The sequence below is a fragment of the Sceloporus undulatus genome, chromosome 2 (genome assembly GCF_019175285.1).
Source record: "Sceloporus undulatus isolate JIND9_A2432 ecotype Alabama chromosome 2, SceUnd_v1.1, whole genome shotgun sequence".
In the NCBI taxonomy this organism is placed as follows: domain Eukaryota; kingdom Metazoa; phylum Chordata; class Lepidosauria; order Squamata; family Phrynosomatidae; genus Sceloporus; species Sceloporus undulatus.
In genome coordinates, this window is record NC_056523.1 from 29,024,832 (window position 1) to 29,047,214 (window position 22,383).

The following is a 22,383-nucleotide window of genomic DNA, read 5'->3' on the forward strand; positions in this document are numbered from 1 at the left end:
TGTTATACTGCCCTTCCACGTCCTAGTCTTTTTCTGATATCTTGACTACACTCTCCATTTTGATTAGTGACTGAGCCAGAGTATAGAAAATCTTGAACAATTTCAGTGTCTTAATCATCTACTTTAAAGTTATGTACATTATCTGTGGTCATTATTTTTCTTTTTTTAATGTTCAGCTGTAAACCTGATTTTGCAGTATTTTTCTTGATTTTCAGTAACTGTTCCAAGTCTTTGCAATTTTTTGTTAGTAATATGGTGTCATCTGAAGATCTTAAGTTGCTGATGTTCCTTCCTCCAATTTTCACCTCTCCTTCCTCCAAGTCTAATCCTGCTTTACGTCCAAAACATTCAGCATACAAGTTAAACAGATAGTGTGATAAAATGCAGTTTTGCTTGATCTCCTTGCCAATTGGAAACCATACAATTTTCGCTGTATCCTTTCCTGATGGCAATCAAATGTTTTGTCACACTAATTTCTATAAGAATGGCCCATAGCTTTTCATGATCTCTGCTATAATCTATAAAGCACATGCTGATTTTCTTCTGAAAATTTTTGGTGTGCTCCAATATCCAATGTATGTTTACAGTATGATCCCTGGTGTGTTTCCTTCCTGAACACAGCTTGAAAATCCAGCATTTCTTGCCTCATAAATTCTTCTAGAATTTTGAACATCAGTTTACTTGCACAGGAAATTAATGCAATGGTCCTGTGATTACTGCAATTCCTGGTATTTCCTTTCTTGGGGACTTGAATGGATATTGAATGTTTCAAATCCGTGGGTCATTCTTTGTTTTTCCATATTTGCTGAAAGGCTTTACTTAAAACTAAGGCGGGATACAGACGGGCAGGGGAAGACGTCTTGGAGGTGTATGCTGCTGAATACGGAGCCTCCAGACCGCTCGCCCCGGGGGCGTGGCTCAGGTGTATGGGGCTTTCACATGGGGGGCAGTGAAGACGCCTCACCTGGGGCCGTTTCTGACCCGCAGTTTCCATACCGCCGCCTCGGAGGACGCCGCAAAGAGAGAGGCAGCTTCCTCACGGGCAGCCAAAAACGGGGCTTTTTTTTCTTTTGCCAGCTGGCGGATGCGCTGCTGCGCAGCTGCGGCGCTCAGCACCGGCGGCAGAAAGCATATGTGCACATTTAAAGCACCAAAGCCCCTTTAAACTTTTTCCCCCGCCCTGCCCAAGAACAAAGGTGGTCTCCTGCCAGCTGATGATCAGCTGGTGTTGGCATCCTTGTCCGCTTGCACATTGCCAATGTCACCAGCATCATGGATGCCTCCTCTCCTTTGGTCCCCGCGCTCTTGCTGAATCTGCAATGCACAGACACAGCTGTCGCTGCCGCCACCGCTGTCCCCCTGCCATCCCCCATCACCTCCCTTGTACATATGTAAATATTTAAAGTTTTAGCGTTTTTTTATTGTTAGGTGAAAATGGCGCAAGAATGTGTGTAGGGGTGCACTTTAAATTCCAAACTTTCCACGATTCTAGCAGCGCATGCGTACATGCAGCTCTAGGGTTAGGGTTAGGGTTAGGAGTCTTAAAATGCGCTGCAGCTGTGCTGCAGCTTCCACACCTGCATGGCAGCTGACGCTGCAATTAAAGCCTGACTGCAAACTGCGCATATTCCAGGACCCCGACTCATTATGCAACGCAGCAGACACGGAGCTTTTAAATGGATAACTTAAATTAGCGGCGTAGTAATTCTGGCGTACCGGTGCAGCAGCTTACAGACGGAGATGCACAGCTGCACACTATATAGAAAAAAAGCGGGGAAAAGCAGCACCTTTTTAATGCCGCTTCTTCCCACTTGGGGCGTGCGGGCGGCGTGTTCATGGCGGCATTCAGGTAAGGGCCGTCTGAAGGCTATACCTTCATGACGTCATGAACACACCCCTTTTTGCCCGTCTGTATCCCGCCTAAGTTCCTGGTGATGTATTTCTTCCAAGTGCTCTGAGTGCAGCTTCACTTCACTTTCTAAAATAGTAGATTCATATTCCAATGGTTATTACTTGAATGGATCTGTCTCCTTTCATATTTGTTATATAGTTCTTCCATCTATTGGTTTCCATTATCTTTTTATTTCTACTTGGCCATGTAACGTGTTTCCCTGCTGGTAGTAGGGCACCTCCACTCTTGGTTTAAAATTTCCTTTGATTTCTCAATCTTCTGGAAGAGGTTTCTTGTTCTTCTTTTTTGTTGTCATCTTCTATTCCTCTGCACTGATGATATAATAGTTCTCTCTGACACTGTGCACAAGTTGTTGAACAGTTGCATTCAAAGTTGTGAGTCTATTTCTGTCCTGTTTTACTTTTGCTTCTCAACTATCCTTAACTATTTGAAGAGTTTCATCTGTCATCTTTTGAGGCTTCTCCTTTGTTTTGGTTGGCTCCAGATAGTGTATTTTTGTAATCCTCTCTGATAATGTCTTTGCTTTCAGTCCAGAGTTCTTTTGACTCCTGGACAGTTAGGTTTCATAGTGCAAATCTATTTTCTTTACATTTTTTAAAAATTCTATGGGGATGTTCTTTAGGTTGTATTTTGCCATGATGTTTGATTTATTGTTCTTCTTTAGCTTCACTCTCATTTGGATTCATGGTCTGTGCCACAATCTACTTCTGCTCTTGTTTTTGTGGAGATAATGGAGCTTCTCCTACTACTTCCAATTATTCAATCTATTTGATTTCTGCATTAGCCCTCATTTGATGTCCATGTATACAGTCACCTCTTTGTTTGCTTGAAGAATGTGTTTGCAATGAATAAACTGTTTGTCGCACAAAATTCAGTCAATCACTCTCCAGCTTCATTGCTTGATCCTAGGCCATATTTTCCTATAATCTTTGGTTCTGCTTTGTTTCCTAGTTTTGCCTTCCAACTCCTAAAACAAGAAGTCCTGTTTTAATGTGTGAGTAATTTCCTCCTGGACTCCAGCACAGTCTTCTGCCTCTGTAGTTGGAGTATAAACCTGAATTATTATTGTTATTTATATTATTATTTATATTATTTATTTATATTACTTATTTATTTTTGTCCCAGTACAGGACCTAAGGTGACATTTGTTGGTAACTTCAACTCTCAGTTCAAGGTGACCCCTGTGGATGAGACCTCTCCAAGTTTCCCTGTCTTCCACTGCTCTGCTTATGTCTTGTCAGTGGCATCATTAGGGGTGTGTAAGAGAATGCAGACTGTACTGTACAGACACACCCAGAAGAGGGGTATCGAGTGAAGCACCCCCACCTCCCTGTTCAGGCCCAATGAACCTCATCTCTCTGCTCAGTGCTGTTTTACTTGTGAGTAAAGCAGAACTGGGCAGCGGGGAAGAGGGTGAGGCCCCGTGGAACACCCCGAAAGCCCTGTCCCCACACCAGATGACACCCCAGGCTGGGATGCCACTGGTCTTGTAGATACAGGCCTGTGACTTCTTTTGAGTCTAGCCATCTGTCACACAACATTCTAAAATCATCACGATTAAAAAACCCCCAGTTGTATGGCTATGTGTTATATTTTCTCATTCTCAGTGACATACAGAGAAAACATGTTAGAAATGTTTTTCCCCAGTTGATTTTCACTTTTTTAAAGCAAAAACTTCATTTGCTGAAAAACTTTTGGTTTTACACATCATTACACAGAAAAATGTACTTCGTACAAATGCACTGCTTTCAGCACACTTTGTCCATCCCTGTGCTAGACAGAAGACAAGGAGGGTCTGGGAAGTATAAAAAATATCTGCAGAAAGGACCACATTTGTCAAAGTCTTTGGGGGGAAGAAGATGGGCCAAAAGGAGAGGCCAGAGGCCACTCCAACCCCAGTTGATCTGGGAAGACAGTGACTGGATGGCTCACTCCTGAAGTGGGCCACCGCTGGAGTCCCAAGTTGGCTGCCAGCAGGAACGGCTTTTTGCTGCTTCTTTTTCTGGTGGCTTCAGGACACCGTAGCCAGTCTCAGAGTGGCTTCCAGTCACTTCAGGGGCATGCACCATATAAACGCCCCACTCGAAGCTATCTTGGAAGCTACCTTGTTTGGCCTGTCTATGTCAGGCCATTGTTAACTGAAGTATACCTGTATTCCATTCTTGGAGAAAATGTTCTAGGGCATAGCGGCAGCTAAATTTAATATTTTTCTGGATTATAGACTAGCTAGATACTTTTCAATCTGATTTTAAGAAAGGGTTATGAGAGTGAACTTACTTTCCTTGTTTCACCAGATGATGTCCATTGGCAACTGGGCAGGGAAGTATATGTATATTAGTTTTTTGTGGGTTTTTTGGGCTATGTGGCCATGTTCCAGAAAAGTTTCTTCCTGATGTTTCGCCAGCATCTGTGGCTGGCATCTTCAGAGAATGCTTTGCCTGGAAAAATTGGGTGTATATATACTGTGTGAGCCTGGGAATGCAGGAGTGATTTGCATGTGTATTGTTCTGTGCTGATGGCCGGCCTCAGGCTGGGAGGCTAATGCAAATGAGGATTAATGTCTGCTAATTGGTGATCATTATCTGCTGGGAAAGCCCCTGACTCTGAATGGTTTCCCATTTGCATTTGCTGAGTCCTTATTCTGCTCAGGACTGGTAGCCAAATTTTGTTCACTTTAAGGGTTTCCTCTTTTCTGTTGAAATTGTCCAGGTGTTTGTGGATTTCAGTAGCTTCCCTGTGCATCCTGACATGGTAGTGGTTGTAAAACCATAGGTGGCGAGGAAGCACAACCTTCAAATGGTTTCCAAACTGACGAAGAAAATCCAGCAAATGCTTCACTTAGCCAAGGACCAGAGAGACCCTCTCACAGCTGCAGGACAAGTCTACATAGGGACCACCAAATGCAGTGTGCAAAGAAGAATCAAGGAACACGAGAGACACTGCAGACTGGACCAGCCAGAAAAATCAGCAGTAGCAGAACATGCCACAAACCATCCTGGGCATAAAATACTGTTTGAAAACACCAAAATTCTGGACCATGCTAACCAGGGGCTTTCCCAGCAGATAATGATCACCAATTAGCAGACATTAATGCTCCTTTGCATTAGCCTCCCAGCCTGAGGCCAGTCATCAACACAGAACAATACACATGCAAATCACTCCTGCATTCCCAGGCACACACAGTATATATACACCCAATTTTTCCAGGCAAAGCATTCGCTGAAGATGCCAGCCACAGATGCTGGCAAAACGTCAGGAAGAAACTTTTCTGGAACATGGCCACATAGCCCGAAAAACCCATCAAAAACTATGGATGCCGGCCATGAAAGCCTTCGACTTTATATGTATATTAGTTCTATTGCACCCTCAGTAGTATTCACTACTATTGAAAATGTTCAAGGCCAAACTCCCCAGCTGCTCTTACTTTCAAGGCTGTCTTACTGTCTATCCCACCAAAAGCTGTTGTGTCTTTGATGGAAACTTAGGCTTCTTTTCTAAGCTAACCCTCGTTGATTATTTTCTAACAGTGTGATAAAACCTTTTATTTATACAGGAACTTTTCCTACTGCTTCTCTCTCTCTCTCTCTCTGATGTTTTTAATATTGATTTTTTTTATTGTTTGCTGCTTTCAGCAGTTTTAATGAAACTATGGGGATACAAATGTAAGCCATAAATAATAGTTTAGGAGCTTAGTGACAAATAACCTCAGAATATTTTTATCTAGTTGCTGGCTACACAGTGCAGGCAGAAATTTAATGATCACCAAGGAAATACTCTGTCATATAGCCCAGAGCACGTTAAGTGTTATTGTGTTTAATATAAATAGCATGGAAGTAAATTTGTATAGGATTCCATCTTTATGGTGAACAAGCTACCTCCATGGGCTAGAATGCTAGATGAATCCCACCACTGATAGCATTTTCAGAAGACATCCTGTATAGCAACCCCCTTTAAATAGATTGTATTGATTAGGGATCTTACCTTCACAAGGAACTAGAATGCATGTGTGAAGTGTTCAGATAGACTTTAGTTATTTCTGATGGCTGCAAAACTAAGCTCTTGTAAACAATCCTGAACAGGTTTGATAACGTGATGTCAGGAGATTTGAACTTTACAACTGGAAACCATGCCCTGTGAGGAGCTAAGTATGTTTAGCTTGGGAAAGAGAAGGTTAAGAGTCACCTCTTGATAGCCATATGATAGCCATATTTAAATATTTGAAGGGATGCCATACTCTGGACAAGACAGCACTGTTAGGTTGGAATATGGAGAAATAAAATAGTTTCCAGCTGGAGGTGTCAGATGAGGGTGCATTTTATTAACCAAAATTATATTCTTAACAATGCATATGGATTAGATTCAAATGAAAAAGGAGGCAAAACTGGTTGAACAAACCACTGGAGCATTGCTTTATCAATACCATGGGCTACCCAAAAAACAGATCCATGGCTTCTAAAGAAAATGTCATGAGAAGCAAAAATGACCAAGATGAGGTTTTCATACTTTGGACACATATGAGAAAAAAATATGGCTTATTGCAAAAGACAGTAATTTGGGGGCAAAATAAAGGCAGTAGGAAAGGGGAAAGACAGCATTACAAATGGATTGATTCAATAAAGGAACCTCTGGTGCTGAGTTTGCAAGACCTGAGCAGGGCTGTTATAACAGGATCACTTATTGGTCTGTCTTTAATAGGGTGACCATAGGTTGATGCTGATTTGATTTAAAAATAATAGCATAAAGAGGCAACAAAATATTATTTTAATTCGTCTTCAGTGACTGGAATCTACAGTCAATGACTGGAATCTACAGTTTCAAATTCCATTAGTGACAAAATTTTATTGATGAATTCCTTTGCTGAATTTACTGGGAGCAATTTTAGCACTACTTTCTTCATTGCATGCCTGCAACCTGAACATTTTTCTTTCAGATATGGAGATTAACTTTTATGGAACTATCTTCAGTTCACACAAATGGAAAATTTGAGATGCAAACAGTATATTCTTGAAAATCCGCAAACACCATTTTGATAGTGGAAAACTACTGGGAAGAATATTTACCCCTTCTCTTATACAGAAATAAAATATGTTTATGTTCCCCTGCATTCTGAATCCACCTCACTGTGACTGTGCATTTTTGTTCTATGTAACTTACTATTGAGCAAGGGAAATGAATTAAATTGTCTGCTTCCACATAGATTTTGCTCTCTGATCAACCTCCTTCCAGCTGCCACTAAATGTCATTTTATGACTGAGCACTGCAAGACTTAATCTTTCATGTCGGTGCCTCCAGCTGCCAGAAATACCTGGCATAAATTAACTTCATTGCTTAGTAATATTCAGAATACAAAGCCTCCTATTTTGACAGTTTTAACAGTATCCAAACTTGCCAAATCTAAGTGACATTATACATTTATTAGCAGCAAATAAATAGTAATTTTCTAGCAATTAACATTATTTATCAGGGAATAGGAGCATTCTGGTTTTATGTGGGTTTTTTGCTTGCATTTTAGTGTCATGGAGCTTATTTTCTACTTTGAATGTAATGATCTTTTTTCCCTTTTGTATCCACTGTCTTCCTTTCCTAAGATCCATTTTCACTGAACGAAATGAAAGCAAGGATTGTGGAACAGACTTAATGTAAGAGAGGTGTAAGAAGTGCTAAGGGGTGGGGGAACTAATCTACAACCTTGAATTGTGCATTTTGTCAGCATCTGCTTTATACAACACCTATCTCTGCTTACTATTAAAAGCCTCTTATTTGCTCAAGCATTCCCAGACCATATGTTACTAACAAATGTTACGAACCAAATGCAAACATTAATTTCCATTAGGTTTTCTTTATGAGAAGAGCATTAGTCACAAAGGGAATAAGGCAAATGAGAGTAAACATACAAGCAAACCTTTGACAACAATGTGGTGCTTATAAATTCATACTTAATGAAACTGAGAAATATTCACTTCATTACTGTAATGACAATTTAGCAATGGGATTTAGGGCAAGCTGGATTTTAGGATGATGTCACTAGTTGCCATAGTGATGTTCAGCATAAGGACATAATTTAGGCCAGTGAAATATTATTTGCAGTCATGCTAAGCACACAGCTTCCATGTGAAAGGTTTTTTTTGTTAGCAGTAATAAAAGTTAGCTTCAAACAATAATTGCATAGCAAATTACTTCCACACATAAAGTTCTTGGTTTGCTTTTTTAAAGGCAAAATCATCCATAGATAAATGACAACTGAATTTATTTCAAGTTTCCTTTTTGCTAAACACTTGAACTGCTCTTTATTCATAATTTTCTAAAAAGAACTGCACAGAATAATTGTAAAAAGCTTTTCCAAGTATCATCTAATCTGTGAATCAGAGGCAGAGAGGGGTGAGACAGAAGAGAAGGGAGGAAGGGCAACAAGTGTGATGTTTGACTCTTGGTGACCCTCTTGGTGACCCTGTGGATGAGACATCTCCAATACCCCCTGTCATCCACTGATCTGCTTAGTTGCTATATGTTCAGAACTTTGAGCTCCTTAATAGCATCTAGCATGTGGTCTTCCTCTCTTTTTACTTCCTTCCACCTTTCCTAGCATTATTGTCTTTTCCAATGTGCTGTGCCTTCTCATAATGTGGCCAAAGTAAAACAGTCTCAGTTTGACTATCTTGGCTTCTAGGGAGATTTCAGGCTTGATCGTTTCTAGGACTCATTTGTTTTTACCTGTCCACAGCACTTTCCTCCAGCACCTCATCTCAAATGAACTGATTTTCTTCTTAACCACTTTCTTAATTGTCCATCTCTTACATCCATGCATGGTAATAGGGAATACAATGGATTGTGTGATTCTAACTTTTGTGCTTAGATGTATACCTTTGTTCTTTAGTTCTTTAGAAAGTGTCCATACTAGTAGTTGTCCCCCATTCCTAGAAGATTCTCAGATGGGGGGGGAGACAAAGGAGGGACCACTCACGTCCTGTTCCCGTCCTTATCTCATGATCAAGCAAAAGAGTATCACAAATGCCGCGCTTACCTGGTCATTATCTTGTCAATGAACTGGAATTGACTCATCGGCGCGTTATAGACCACCCCTTTGGGGCGGCCTGTAGGCGCGCCTTTCCCCGGTGTATTGGGGCCTCAGCTGCCAGACCGGCAGCCTCTGAGGCCCCGATCTGCCGCTTTCCAGGCTGCAGGGAAGCGGCAAAAGGCCGCTTCCCTGCAGCCTGGAAAGGGGTGTCCTTGGGGCTTCAAGCCCCAAGGACACCCCACGGCGGTGGGGAGGAGGAGAAAGGGGCCGCTTGGCCCCTTTCTCCCTTGCGTTGCTGGGCACAGCCATGTGAAGGCTGCACCCAGCGACGCAAAGCAGCGCCGCAAACCAGGAAGGAGCTCCGAAACAGAGCTCCTTCCTGCTCCGTGCAAAGGGTGCATTAAGCGCCCTGGCGCGGAGTGACAACGTCACATCTGTGCCGCCCCATATAGAGGCGGCGCAGTCGTGACGTCGTCATGGTGGCCCCCATGTGGAAGGGGAGCCGCCATTTTGTACGGACTCAGTCCGTACTAGGGTTAGGGGAGTCCGGAAGTGATGCCCCTTTTAACCCTAATACGGACTGAGTCCGTACTAAAAGGCCCGTCTGTAACAGGCCATCATTTTTCAATAACAGAAACTTCCTTATGATGGGATAAGTGCAACATCATATGATAATCTCCACATGAAAAGGATGTCCTTTCCCCTGTGTGATACCCCCCCCCCCCAGTCTTCTAACTTCTTAACTGCTCTCCCCGTTTGATCAATATTTGATTCAAGGTCCAATAACTCTTTTACTATTTTGATTTCCTCATTGTATAGGTTGAATTTGTGTAGATCCTTCATGATCATTATTTTTGTTTTCTTTATGTTCAGCAGTCCACCTGCCTTTACACGTTCTTCCTTGATCTTCCTTAATAGAAGTTCATGCTGTTTTCTGGTAGTAGTATGGTGCCACCTGCATATCTTAGGCTCCAACTGCACTGCAGAAATAATCCAGTATGACATCAATTTAACTGCCATGGTTCAATGCTATGGAATTCTGGGAAGTGGAGCTCTGGTGCCACAACAAACTACACTTCCTTATAAATAGCATGGACCCAAGGCAGCTACAGTGGTGTCAAACTGGATTATTTTTGCCGTGTGGATGCAGGCTTAGATTGTTGATATTCCTTCCTCCTATTTTCATTTCTCCTCCTTCTTTGTCCAAGCTTGCTCTTCATATAATATTTTCTCCACATAAGTTGAACAAATAAGGTGAAAGTATGCAGCCTTGCCTGACCCACTTGCCAACTGGGACCTGTGATGGTTCTCCATATTCTGTTCTGACAGTAGCCTCTTGATGTAAATCCCCATGAAAACAATGTCATATCCAATTTCAGCAGAGTGGGTTTAGACAAGTACATTATAGCATAGTGCATATGTGAATAATTTTCTGTCTGAGTTTTTGATGTTTTGTTTTAAAAAGGTATCTTTATAAGTCCCTGTAATAGATTTTATTTTTGCTTTTCAAGGAGCATGGATACACATTTGCATTGGAAAAAGGAGGGCATAATGTCCTTTACAGATGATTAGTATTAAATTGTGCATGAGATCAGGGCAGAATTCCTAAATACACAAATATAGGAGTGATTTATTTAGGATAAAAGAAAGCTTATAATTGTTGAGTTTTGTCGGTAACTTGATCCTTGTCTATCCAGGGGTTGCATACTTTTTCTGAATTCTGGCCCCGGAAATGCAGCCTGCTAGCCTTCAAAATTTACCCACCCTAGTGTAAATCCAAACATAGCTTTATACTAGGTATCTACAAGACAAAATTTGGAAAGTTATATATATTAAGTTATTTTTGGAAAGTTATATATGTTACATCACTTATAGTGTCTATCTTTCTTTCTGTTTGTCTTTTGCATGGAAAAGGCCTGCTGGGGACAGGATAGGGAGGGGAAATGACATCCTCCTCCCCCCCAGCTCCATCTACATTGATATTTTTGAAGCAGCAGGTGGCAGCTTTTGAAAGTATCCATACTAGCAGATGCAAGCATAGAACTTGTGTCTAGCTGCCTTTATGCTACCTCTGCACATGCATGTGTTTAAATCTGCTGACTCCTACCAGGATTTTTTTTTAAAAAACTGCTTTAATGTTGCAATTTTATCTGCTGTTTTTAGCCTCATATTGTTTTATTTTGTCTTATTATTCTTTTATATGCTAAGCCTCTCTGGAGATATTAATGCTGAAAGGTAGAACATAAACAAAATAAATAAAACATAGGATTGAATCTAGATGGGACTTACACTCTGCTAAAACAAAGAAGGGACAAGCACAGTAAGCACTCTCTGACTGCTGAACTCAGAACAGAGCAAGCTAGGATTTTTGTCAGCGATATAATTTGTGTGATTTGAATGTAATAGAAAGCCAAAGCTTAGGACATTGTTTTCGAAGAGTTCTTCATTCTTATTGCCTGTAATTTTTTAAAACATAACACATTAGTATTATCCATTGTGGATTACTTGCAAATTCCTAATACACTATTTTTTAATTAAAAGCAAAGTGAAAATTTAAAAGCAGATTGAAATGCTCAAAAATCTCTCCAAAAGAACCCCAGTAACATTTTGGGAGGTAATGAGCGAACCTTATTTATTTCTCTTCCACACACATACAAACATAAACACAGAAAATTTCTTATCAGTTACCATATATGAAAGAATAATATTGTTGCCCTAGTTCTCTCCAAAGTGTGGGAAGCCATGTTGTTACATACTACTACTTTTTTTGAAAGCCTAAATTCAATCAATGTGTTCCAGTCTTTCTTAAAATGGCCCAATTATTACATGCTACTTCTAAGCTCTTCAGTAAACTATGTAAAGTACATTCCACTAAAACAAAGGATAAGTACTTTATCTTTTTTCTCTCTCTGGCTGTTGCAATATGGGCAAGGGTTGGCTTCGGTAAACTTAGAATATAGTCATACCTTATTATTTTATCTCCAGATTGGGTATAACAATGGAAACAGAGTTCCAAACAGGAGATTTCCTGAGTCTTACTCAGAGATACCATAGCTGAACCTGGGACCTTTTCTAATCTTAGAAAAAATATTTCCTACTGGCCATGTGGGCTGGGGATACTTGGAGTTGTGCTGTCCCCCCCACAAACTTTTCCAACCTTTAAGCTTTTTGTTTAAAAATGTATGCTGTACTACTGAGGTATGGCACTAACTGTGCAGCATGTTTGTCTTTGTTCCAACACATCTGACATCCAACATCTGACTTATAATATGGAGTATAACAGGATGGTGAACAGTCCTGGCTTTTAAGGTTGACAACATGGAGAAAAAGGAATACAGACACCTCTCCTTTGTTGGATATCGTTTTAAAAAAACCACAACATACCTTATATATAAAAGTCAAGTAGCAACTGGTGGTATCCCTGTCAGTGGGACTTTAAATCCATTCTGGGCTTTAGTCTGGAACCCTATCCAAAAATAGGTTCAGCACTGTGAACAGCTCCTTTTGTTTAAAAAAAATGAGTAAATTCATTGTTGGACTGCCATAGAAACCAACACTGTTGCAGCCCCTGGAAGTCACTTGTGCAACAGATATCTAAGCTTCTGGATCCTGCCTCCATCCTCTATACCCCTGTGCTTTCTTCACACTGGAGAAAAGATTGCAAGAGGATGATTCTCTTCCAAAGCCCGCCAAAGTGGGGATGGCACAACTAATGTCAGTGGCATAAACATTCACAACATGCATTATGTGCCACGACATATTGACAGAATCATACAGCTGACAGAGACCACAAAGGCCATCTAACCCAACCCCCCACTTTGCAGGTATACACAACTAAAGCACTCCTGAAAGAGAGGCACTCAACCTCTGTCTAAAGACCTCCAAGGATGGAGAGTGTATAACCCTCTGAGGCAATCTATTCCATTGTGGAACAGCTTTTACAGTGAAAAAAATGAGAGAGTTATTCCTCATATTTAGGTGGATTCTCTAAAAAATACACAAACTTCCAAAGAGAGTTCAGCCACAATTTCCCCAGTAAATAATTTGTGTGAAAGTAATTTTATATAACCAGATTCCAAACAGAATTGTGATGCAGAAATGTTGTAAAGGGATTTAATAAGAAAGAGAGACATAGGGAGAAGTGGTGGTGGTGGTGGGGACACCACCAAACCTGAATGGCCTTTCTGGAGCGTATGATAAAAACTTTAAAAATAATTATTCTCACCTCACAGGTATATCCAACAGGGAAGGATGGGAGTGAACCTAATGCATGACACGATTTGGACTCAATGCCTCCTTTAAGCATGTTCTGTGCTTTCCTGTGTTAACTTTATCTCTTGTCTGCTTCCTTGCTCCCATAGCTATTAGTTGCATGCCTTATCTTGAAGGAATGTCTAGAGCAGTTAAAAGAACAGTGACCTTTGAAGTGAAGAAATGGAACTGTCATGGTATATAACTCATTTCCAGTGTTACTGTTCATTGAACGGTTAGTGGCCACAAAAGCCACACGCAACAGGAAGACTGTGCTTTGACTGGAATCCCCATTGAAGGTCATGCTGTTTTTCAACCGCTAGAGGACACTAGTGGGCTTTAGATGGTCTATCACCCACCGCCAGCTACAGCTATCACACTCCTAAACTAACGGTAGTCTCTTGTGAATATCTTGATGATCGGCTTTTGCTGCAGGAATGTTTCATACAGGCTATTACAGCAACACTGATAATTTAAAATTTACTAGATGTTCCAAAAAATAAATAAAATACATGTGATTTAGCATTGTGTTCTTGCTTCTCTACAATTCAGAATTCAGACTTAACTCCTTTACTATGACTGGAGGGGACAGAGGAACAAGAACAGAATGCCAATGATGATTTGATTTAAATAGCAGTTAGAATTTACTTGTGCAATTCTTCTTCTTCATCCCCTGAAAGTAACTCTTTTTAGATACACAAAGTAAAGAAACCTGCCTTAATCTGATTACTTTATGAGTGCATGAGTTCTAGCATTATATCAAAGGCTGGAGACGTGATTTCTTTGGAATGAATTTCTCAGTGGCCTGGTCAGCTTTTGGATTCTGGAAGGTGCCATACAAAAACCCAGAAAACCTCTCAGAAATATGCAGCCTCTTCACCTCCACTTCCCCCACAAGGCCTTGTTTCCACTTAAAATAAAAGGGGGAAATGGTTCATATAAGGATTTTCCTTTACATACAGTAGATGAGTAAAATGTTTAAGACAAGGTATTTGCATATTTACTCCATCAAACTTATTTCTAAAAACTATGTAATAGGAAGCAAAGGGATCTTTTAACACCTTTGAGACAAACAGAAAGAGAGAGGTTGGTAGCATAATTTTCCTAGACTTGAGCCTACTTCCTCAGATGCATGGGGTAGAGTGGACAGTCCAGGGACAGACCTATATAGCAGTATGGATGTGACAATGTTCATAAGAATGCAAAACTTTGTGGATGTGAAGATGAGGTGACAAGTTTGGTTTCAACAATGTACACTGGGGACAAAGGAGGAGAAAGGTGTTGCCTAAAGCCAAGGTTAGCATATAACCATATGAATGAGTATTGGGATGCGGTGTGGGAACTAAAAAGATGTGATGAATTGGTCAAGAGAGTCTCCATGAGGCTGGGTGGGTGGGTTAGCCAGAATGTGTGTAGTGTGCCAGGAAATCATTTTCTTTCTTCAACCCATTGTTGATGGATTGCAGTTTGTGCATATATTCCAATTATGCTGCTTCTCTTTCCAAACTTCATTTGTAGATCATCTGTTCTGTGATCCAAAATGGAAGGCCCAGGAAGACTGAAGTGTTCTGCAACCAGCTGCAGTATAGTCCCATTCCTAATATCTGATTCATGTCCATTTATCCTCTGGCACAGGGACCAGCTTGTTTGCCCAATGTACTGCTGAAGGGCATTGCTTCATAAACCACATTGGAGGATGCGCAAGTGATTTTGTGAAGTACACTATGTGATGTACACTACTTGCAGAAAATACAATCCACCCACGACCTCCCAGGGAACACCATCTTAGCCACATAGCTCAAGTCTACAAAAGGTCATGCTAACAACTTTTTGCTTTCAGTTAGTTTCAAAGGTGCTACAAGATCCCTTTGCATATTGATTTTTCAGACTCACACAGCTATGTCTTTAATATGTAACAGAAAGAATTTTATTTAAGGCTATGTATGGTATCAAATTATTGTAATTCCTGGTCTTGTGTTCCTTCCTCAGTTCTTTTTATGAGAATAAGTATTTTATGTCTATGGAGAACTACTTTTGTTTTATTGCTAAGAAAAAAAATTAAAAAGTGAATTACCATATATACCCAACTATAAGTTCACCTCATATATAAGTCGAGGGGAAAGTTTTGGGGGGCAAAATTATGAATTTTCATATGACTCATGGATAAGTCAAAGATAAAACTTAGGGGCATGTAGCAAACAACATAAAGGACAAAGTTTACTGTCTTCATACAGAAATGTCTTATTCAGATCCTTCTCAGCCCGATTCCTCTTAGCACCCCTTTGAGGGAAAATACAAAAGAGGTGCCACTGTCATTTTTCTGCCCAAGCATTCAAAAAGGCCAGAAGTGGCATCATGGCAGAAAGAGCAGAAGGGGCTTATGCTTCTTTTGGGTGCTTCCAGGATGGAGTAAGTTTTTACCTTTTGCCATTCTACATAGAGAAGTGGAAGAATTAAAACACAATATTTACACTGACCCGTGGATAAGTCGACCCAGCTTTTTGGAGTTAATTTTTTTACTAAAATGTCTAGACTTATACATGAGTATATACAGTACATATTGTAATTATTGTCTCAATAAACTGTTAATAAACCAAACATGATAATTTTCTGATAAATAAACTGGTCTCTGTAAGTGACATACAGTACACTACATTAAGAAAACTTTCAGCCTACATTAAACTGACCATAAAGGATCAGTGGATAAAATAACCAGCTAGTATTGGGGAAAGTTTCAAACTAATTTCAAGCTGTCAATGGTTTCTCTGTAGGAAGAATCCCTGAATAACAGTTTGTCCATATCTGCAATCAGTTGTTCTGCAGCATATTAAATAGAGTTTTTCCTGCATATAAATGATTATTGTGTTCTATGAGGATGTGTAACTTGGTAAAACAATGGCACAAGTAAATGGTAGATGGCAAGTGAACAGTTATTATGCTGAAGCTATTAGTGGTTTATATAGGCTTTCTTAAAGAAGTTCCTTAGATTCTCTATTTGGTCACTTCTGATGATGAAGGGGTCTCTTTAAGTATTTGAAGGGATGTCACATTGAGGATAGAACAAGCTTGTTTTTTGCTGCTCCAGAGACTAGGTCCCGGAGCACTGGATGCAAGTTACAGGAAAAGAGATTCAACCTCAACATTAGGAGGAACTTCCTGACAGTAAGGGCTGTTCACAGTGGAACACACTCCCTCAGAATGTAGTGGAGTCTCCTTCCTTGGAAGTCTTTAAGCAGAGGCTGGATGGCCATCTGTTGGGTATGTTTTGATTGTGATTTCTTGCATGGCAGAGGGTTGGACTGGATGGTCCCTGTGGTCTCTTCAAAATCTAAAATTCTATGATGCTATGATTTAAAACAAGGGATATAATTGTCTAGTCCCTCCCTTTTTTCTGCATGACTGTAAGATAATAAGTAGCTTCTGAATATTTGGAGAAGGGCTTGCTGACTCATCCTCTCCAGAAATCTTAGGCGAAACATCTGGAGCAGAACAACTGAATACAAAACTGCTTCTCAAGGGTATTCACTGTCCTGTCTAAATTCAAATATTGTGAGAATCATTACAGAATTTATGGTGCAATCATGCACATGTAAAGTGAAAAATATGTCTCACTGAATTCAGTGAGACTTAACTTCTAAATAAGTTTGTATCTGTTTGCAGCCTTAAATATATGTGGAAAATGAGGGAATCAGATACCAGGAGTAAACCTGACATGCCAATGTTTTTCCCTTCTGAGATTTCTTGAATAAAGACTATTTTTTCCTTGTTTCCTTTCAGAAACAGAAAAAGTTAGTAATTAGATGCTTATGCAGTTATGCAGTGGTAGAACCCATTTCATTTCATTTTACTGTATATATGGAGCTATTCGGCAGCTTTTCAAATCACATAAGACACAAAGCTGAAATCCAAAATGTGATCAGTAGTCCCAGTCAAAGGGTATGTGAGCAGCTTGCTGATAGATGTTTCACAAGAACTGATGCTCTGATCAGACATGGGGGAAAATATTTTTTTCCTGGAAAGCTGCTGAATGATGTGCTAGTAAATTGGAAATAAACATCAGATTTTTTTTAAAAAAACTTAATTAAACAGGCCATTAAAGCAAACAGAGTGCTTATCTGATGAATAAACTGAAACAGGAGTCAAAAGAGTTGTAATCTGGATGACATATGCAACACATGAAGCGAAAGAATGCTGATGCTGCTGAATTCCGGCCTTTGAATTGTTATTACAATTCTAGTACTATCTACCAATGAAGCAGTACATTTAGCGCTTAGGATCAACCCTGAGTCCAGGCTTCAAAACATACACCACTGGAGAGCAAGCCTTATTGATGGCGGTAGAACTTCCATCTGAGTAAATACTAATAGGTAGGTTGTATGTTGTCTATAGAACAATGATGACTGGAAAGTGTTTTTTGGGCAACAGCTCCCAGCAACAACCAGCCAGTATAGCCATGTGGGAGTTACAGTCCCCCCCCCCAAAAAAAAAGAAAGAAAAAAAAAGAAAGAAAGAATGGCAACATCAATATTATTTACAGATGGGGGAAATTAAAATTTAAAATAATGCACCCTCTCCCCTCCATGATTTTATCTACATAGATAGGTGCAGGGCAGTCCAGAATATTTTGTCCCCAGAGTTACCTTGACCCTCTCTGTTGCAAAGGCACTCCATTCCAATGCTCGGGCACCTGATCTTATATGTGTCTTGTTGAACTGCATGGCATGTCCACTGCTGTTATGGGTCACTTTGCTCTGAAGTCAGAATGAGGCACTCAGCCTTGAACACATGGCTGGGCACCTTGTTCTGACCTCAAAGCAAGCCACTGTCAGTAGCAGCAGATGTGCCGCATGGCAGAGCAGGACATATTTCAAATATCTTCCTAGTGTCAGACAAAGGGCTCCAGATCCAAAACTGGAGTCTTTTTAAAATCTTTGGAAAAAGAGGTATATCTCAGTTCTGGTGCTGAATGGGCTGGCCATCAGCCAGTCTGTTTGCACCAGAATCGTGGTTTTGTCCCTGCATTGTCCAGTTTCCATGCACAAGCACAAGGAAGGGCCATTTTATTTGGCCTATACAGACAAGGCCCATGTAGGGAAAAAACCATCAAGGAATGGACCGGGCTTCAGTCTTCCCAACTTCATTGATACTTTTACACTTATAAAGATTTGTTCTAACCTAAAGAAATACTTTAATAGATCAGCATTCCCAATTATCTGCCTTATTTTGAAAGTATCATATAATATTGATCTGGATTAAATATAAGAAAGAAAATTACAACACCTTTTACATTTTACATAACATCATTAGACAGCTTTAAAAAAGCGGTCAAGATGGATCTCTTCCGGCAGGCCTTTCCAGATTAACCATCTCGGCCCAGGTTCCTGATTCCCTCATTCCTCCCGTGGCCCCATCTTAGTGATGGTCGAGGATCAACAGAGGGATATCAGGGTTTTTAGTTTTTAATTGTTGTTTTTATGCATTGACATTGTGTTTTTAATATGTTATACTGTTTAATATTGTCTTAAGGGGGGGAGGGATAAAGTGTTTTTAATTGTCATATTTTATATTTTACTGTTGTTAACCGCCCGGATTGGTTTGCCAGAGGGCGGTATACAAATAAATATTATTATTATTATTATTATTATTATTATTAAAGTTAATGAAAGACCACCCTAAGAACAGCCAGCACAAAGTACAACTCAGTCTCAGCCATTTCCAGAGCACTGGAAAGTCATTTTAAACTACAATGTACAGAATCCCCTGGAAGCATAACAAGCATTTTGGGGGTTGTAATCCAAAATCTAATTTTTGCAAGATTTGGTAATCTCACTGGGAGATGAAGTGATGTAAGTCACCATTAATTTCTTGTATATTTGGTGCAGGGGAAGGTGTCTGACAAACTATAACAAATGGAATGCAACATGCCAGATCTTCCTGCTAGTTGGAATGCTCCTTTTTTAGCCAAAAAGTACAAAACAGTCAACTGATCCAAAGGATCAGATTTCTCTTGGGTTTCAGTATCTGCATCCAAATCTGGAAGCCCTGTATTTGATATGACAAAAGCAATTTGTATAATTAACTCTGCCCCTCTATCTCCTGCTCCACTTGTTCACAGAACACCAAAATCCCTAATCTCTGTAGTATAAGCACATATGTCCTTCAAGGTTTTCTAGGTATCATCAGGAATTGGTGCAAAATAGTTAAATCTGCAAGAAGGCGGATTGTTTGACGTCAAATGCTTAAAACAGAATGAGGATGCAGGTATCACAAGAATGCACAATGCTACTTGAAAGAACTGAAAAATTCAGCATGAAAGCACTGGAAATTTCCTGGTGCAAGATGAATAATTGTTGAAATATGCCACATTAAAAAAAACATTTTGGATTATTGGAAGCGTAATACTGAACACACATTTCACATGTTTGCAGATTTTGGTGTGGCAGCATTATAAATCAAGATGCATTAGGAACAGCACTGCTTAGTCAAATGTGCTATTGATTGACACCCTAAATGACAATTAGGATTTAGTGAAGGACTCCAAGATTGTTCCTTAAAATATCTTTCCTGCACCAAGTGTATCAGGGAAGAAGGAAAAATGATTACAAAATCTGGTGCTGAAAAATTAGATTAGAAACAATCCGTTTTATTTTTTGTGATATATGTGAGCAGATTTGTAGATTTAGACAAAATCAGAACAGCTGCTAGGAATCTAATTTTTATGGCACAAACACTGGTGAAGGCTGAACATTCCTGGAAAATGACAACATGGAGGATTGTGAATTATGCATTAAGTAGCAGGGGCATATAGAATGCTTATACCTATAGTGTGAAAAGGAAAAACAAACTGAAAGAACAAACTAGAAGAGTACCTATCTCACCACTAATCTTTTTCAATTTTATTTTCAAATACATTTCCAAATGTGGGTATCTATATTTAGATGAATTATTTCCAAAAGAAATCATGTCAACATGGTGAGTTTCCATATAGTTGTCTCTAGGTTAAGCTTCTGAAGAAAGTGATAAAATGTAAATCTGACCAAACTGAAGACTGTCACAAAAAGGTTCAACAATTAACTTGTTGATTTTTAAAATATTGCATTATGTTTGTAACTCCTAGAGTGATACTTAGGGAAGGGGAAAGAAGAGGATCAAAGTGGACATTGCCATTTACTTTTAACTGTTGTCTTCTGAGTGGATGGGACAAGATTCCCCGTGTTTCAGGTTTTCAACCTTTTGACAGATATGCACAAACCCATATAACAAAATATAACATGATTTCTTGAACCATGACTCTTGACCACATGACTGAGAAATTATGTTGTTTCCAGCTGCCATGTGACAAAAGGAGGCTTTATCCAAGATAGCTTGCAGTTCTAACAGTTTACTTATCTGTAAACTGGTGATGAAGTCTCTGGTCCTTAGGACTCCTAGCTGGCCTAAATATCATGAAGGCACCAGATCTTGTCTGATCTTGGAAGCTAATCAGGTTCTGGTTAGTACTTTGATGGGAGACTGCCAATAAATACTAGGTGCTGTAGGCTATATTTCAGAGGAAAGAACTGGAAAAACAACCTCTGAGCATTCGTAGCCTAAAAAAAGTTTATGAAATTCATGGGGTTCCCATGTTGACAGGTGACTTGAAGGCACATACATACATACATACATACACACACACACCTTAGGACTGCTGATTCATCCCAGCAGTGCCTGACATAATGAGATAGATTCTTTATTAATTCCTTCATGACATTTGGAAGTTTGTGGGAAAAGAAGAGGTTCTCATATCTTTAAAATGTGACCTGGGGCAACTGAAATGTTCTCGGAAGAAGGTGAAAGAAAGAGCCACATGTTACCATAATTAGGAGGTTTTCAGTCAGTCCACAAAATAATTTCTTCCATACAACAGAATACAGAATCAGCAGGAATCTGTGCTTCTTTCAAGCCCACTGTTTTTCACTTCTGCACAGCAAATCAGTATATGCTTAATTTTAAGTACTATGATATGTCTCACTAACTTCAGCAAAACTAAAGAATGTGCTATAAGCCATGGCTTAGGAGTCATTAATTTTAGGCCAAGTAATTGTCTCCTATGGGGAGCTATTTCTTGCATTTAAGGTAGAAGGATTAACTATTTTCTTCATGCTTGTGACAAGGCTGGAGGAAAGTAAAAAAAAATCTGATGCAAGTGAAGAAAAACTTACGTTGGTTTTGATGCTTCAGCTTGATCTGTCTGTAGTTTTTCTCCTCCTTCGACTTCCATAGTGCAATATACAATGCGGTTTGGTGCTAAAGATTTGAGACCCTGAACCTCCATGATGACAACCTATTAAATAAGGGGAAAAAACAGCACTGGAGAAAATTCTGCATTCAGGATACAGCTCTAGTAACAAACACAATCTACCTATTGCTTCTGAGAGTGCAGTGAGCATATGTGAATTTACTGTGCTATGAGCAGAGAATCTAAAAGACTCTATTTTGATGCTGTTTGATACAACCGGGAGACAGAAATCTTTGCCAAATTATAGCAAGCTATCTAGACCAGGTTCTGACATGTTTGCTTGGTCGGCAGAATTTTTCATGTCAGTGGAATCCCACCTACTCTTCTAAGTGCCCCAAACCTGCTCAGGGGAACTTGGAAAGCCTCCAAAGCAGATTTCAGGCAGAACAGAGGAGCAAGGTAGATAAGGAGAAAACAGCATAATGCTAGTGAACATCAACTAGTGCAAAATTGGATTTAAGTCTGGATAATATACCAGAAAATCTATGGGAAACCTGAGTGGACAGCTTGGAATCCATTCACATAAGAACTGCTAGTTAAAACTCCTTTTCAAGTTTGCTGTTTTCAATCAAGTCTAGCAAAATGCTGCTGGAAAATGCACATGACCGGCACATGGCAGAGCATGCAGAAATTTCAAGCAACTGTCACAAGCTTCATGAATCATGTGAATGGTTAAAAATGTAGGTTTTAAGACTGTCATTCCTTTGTATCACATCTTTCTGTTCATCCTTATCTGGGCACTCCTAGCTTATTAGTGGGAAGATCACCTTTGCTCCTGAATTATCTTTAATAGGATCAGGCTGCAGAGTACATGGTCTAGCATAACTCAAGTGACTCTGTTCCCTTCTGCTTTGGACCATTAGGGTACTATATGTGTTGCACACTAGAATGCACAGCATCAAGAAGCAAGTGCATGTATGTGTATGT

At 39.8% G+C, this 22,383-nt stretch overlaps 1 protein-coding gene across 13 annotated transcripts in view; it reads right to left on the bottom strand.

Moving 5' to 3' along the window:
• Positions 1–22,383, bottom strand: part of CADPS (calcium dependent secretion activator) — a 466,363-nt gene that overhangs the window by 244,516 nt on the left and 199,464 nt on the right. For all 13 annotated transcript variants that reach the window (XM_042450102.1, XM_042450101.1, XM_042450096.1 and 10 more), the window contains exon 6: positions 21,380–21,501. In XM_042450102.1, the coding sequence (XP_042306036.1) occupies positions 21,380–21,501 (122 nt within the window). The remainder of the gene's footprint in view (positions 1–21,379; positions 21,502–22,383) is intronic.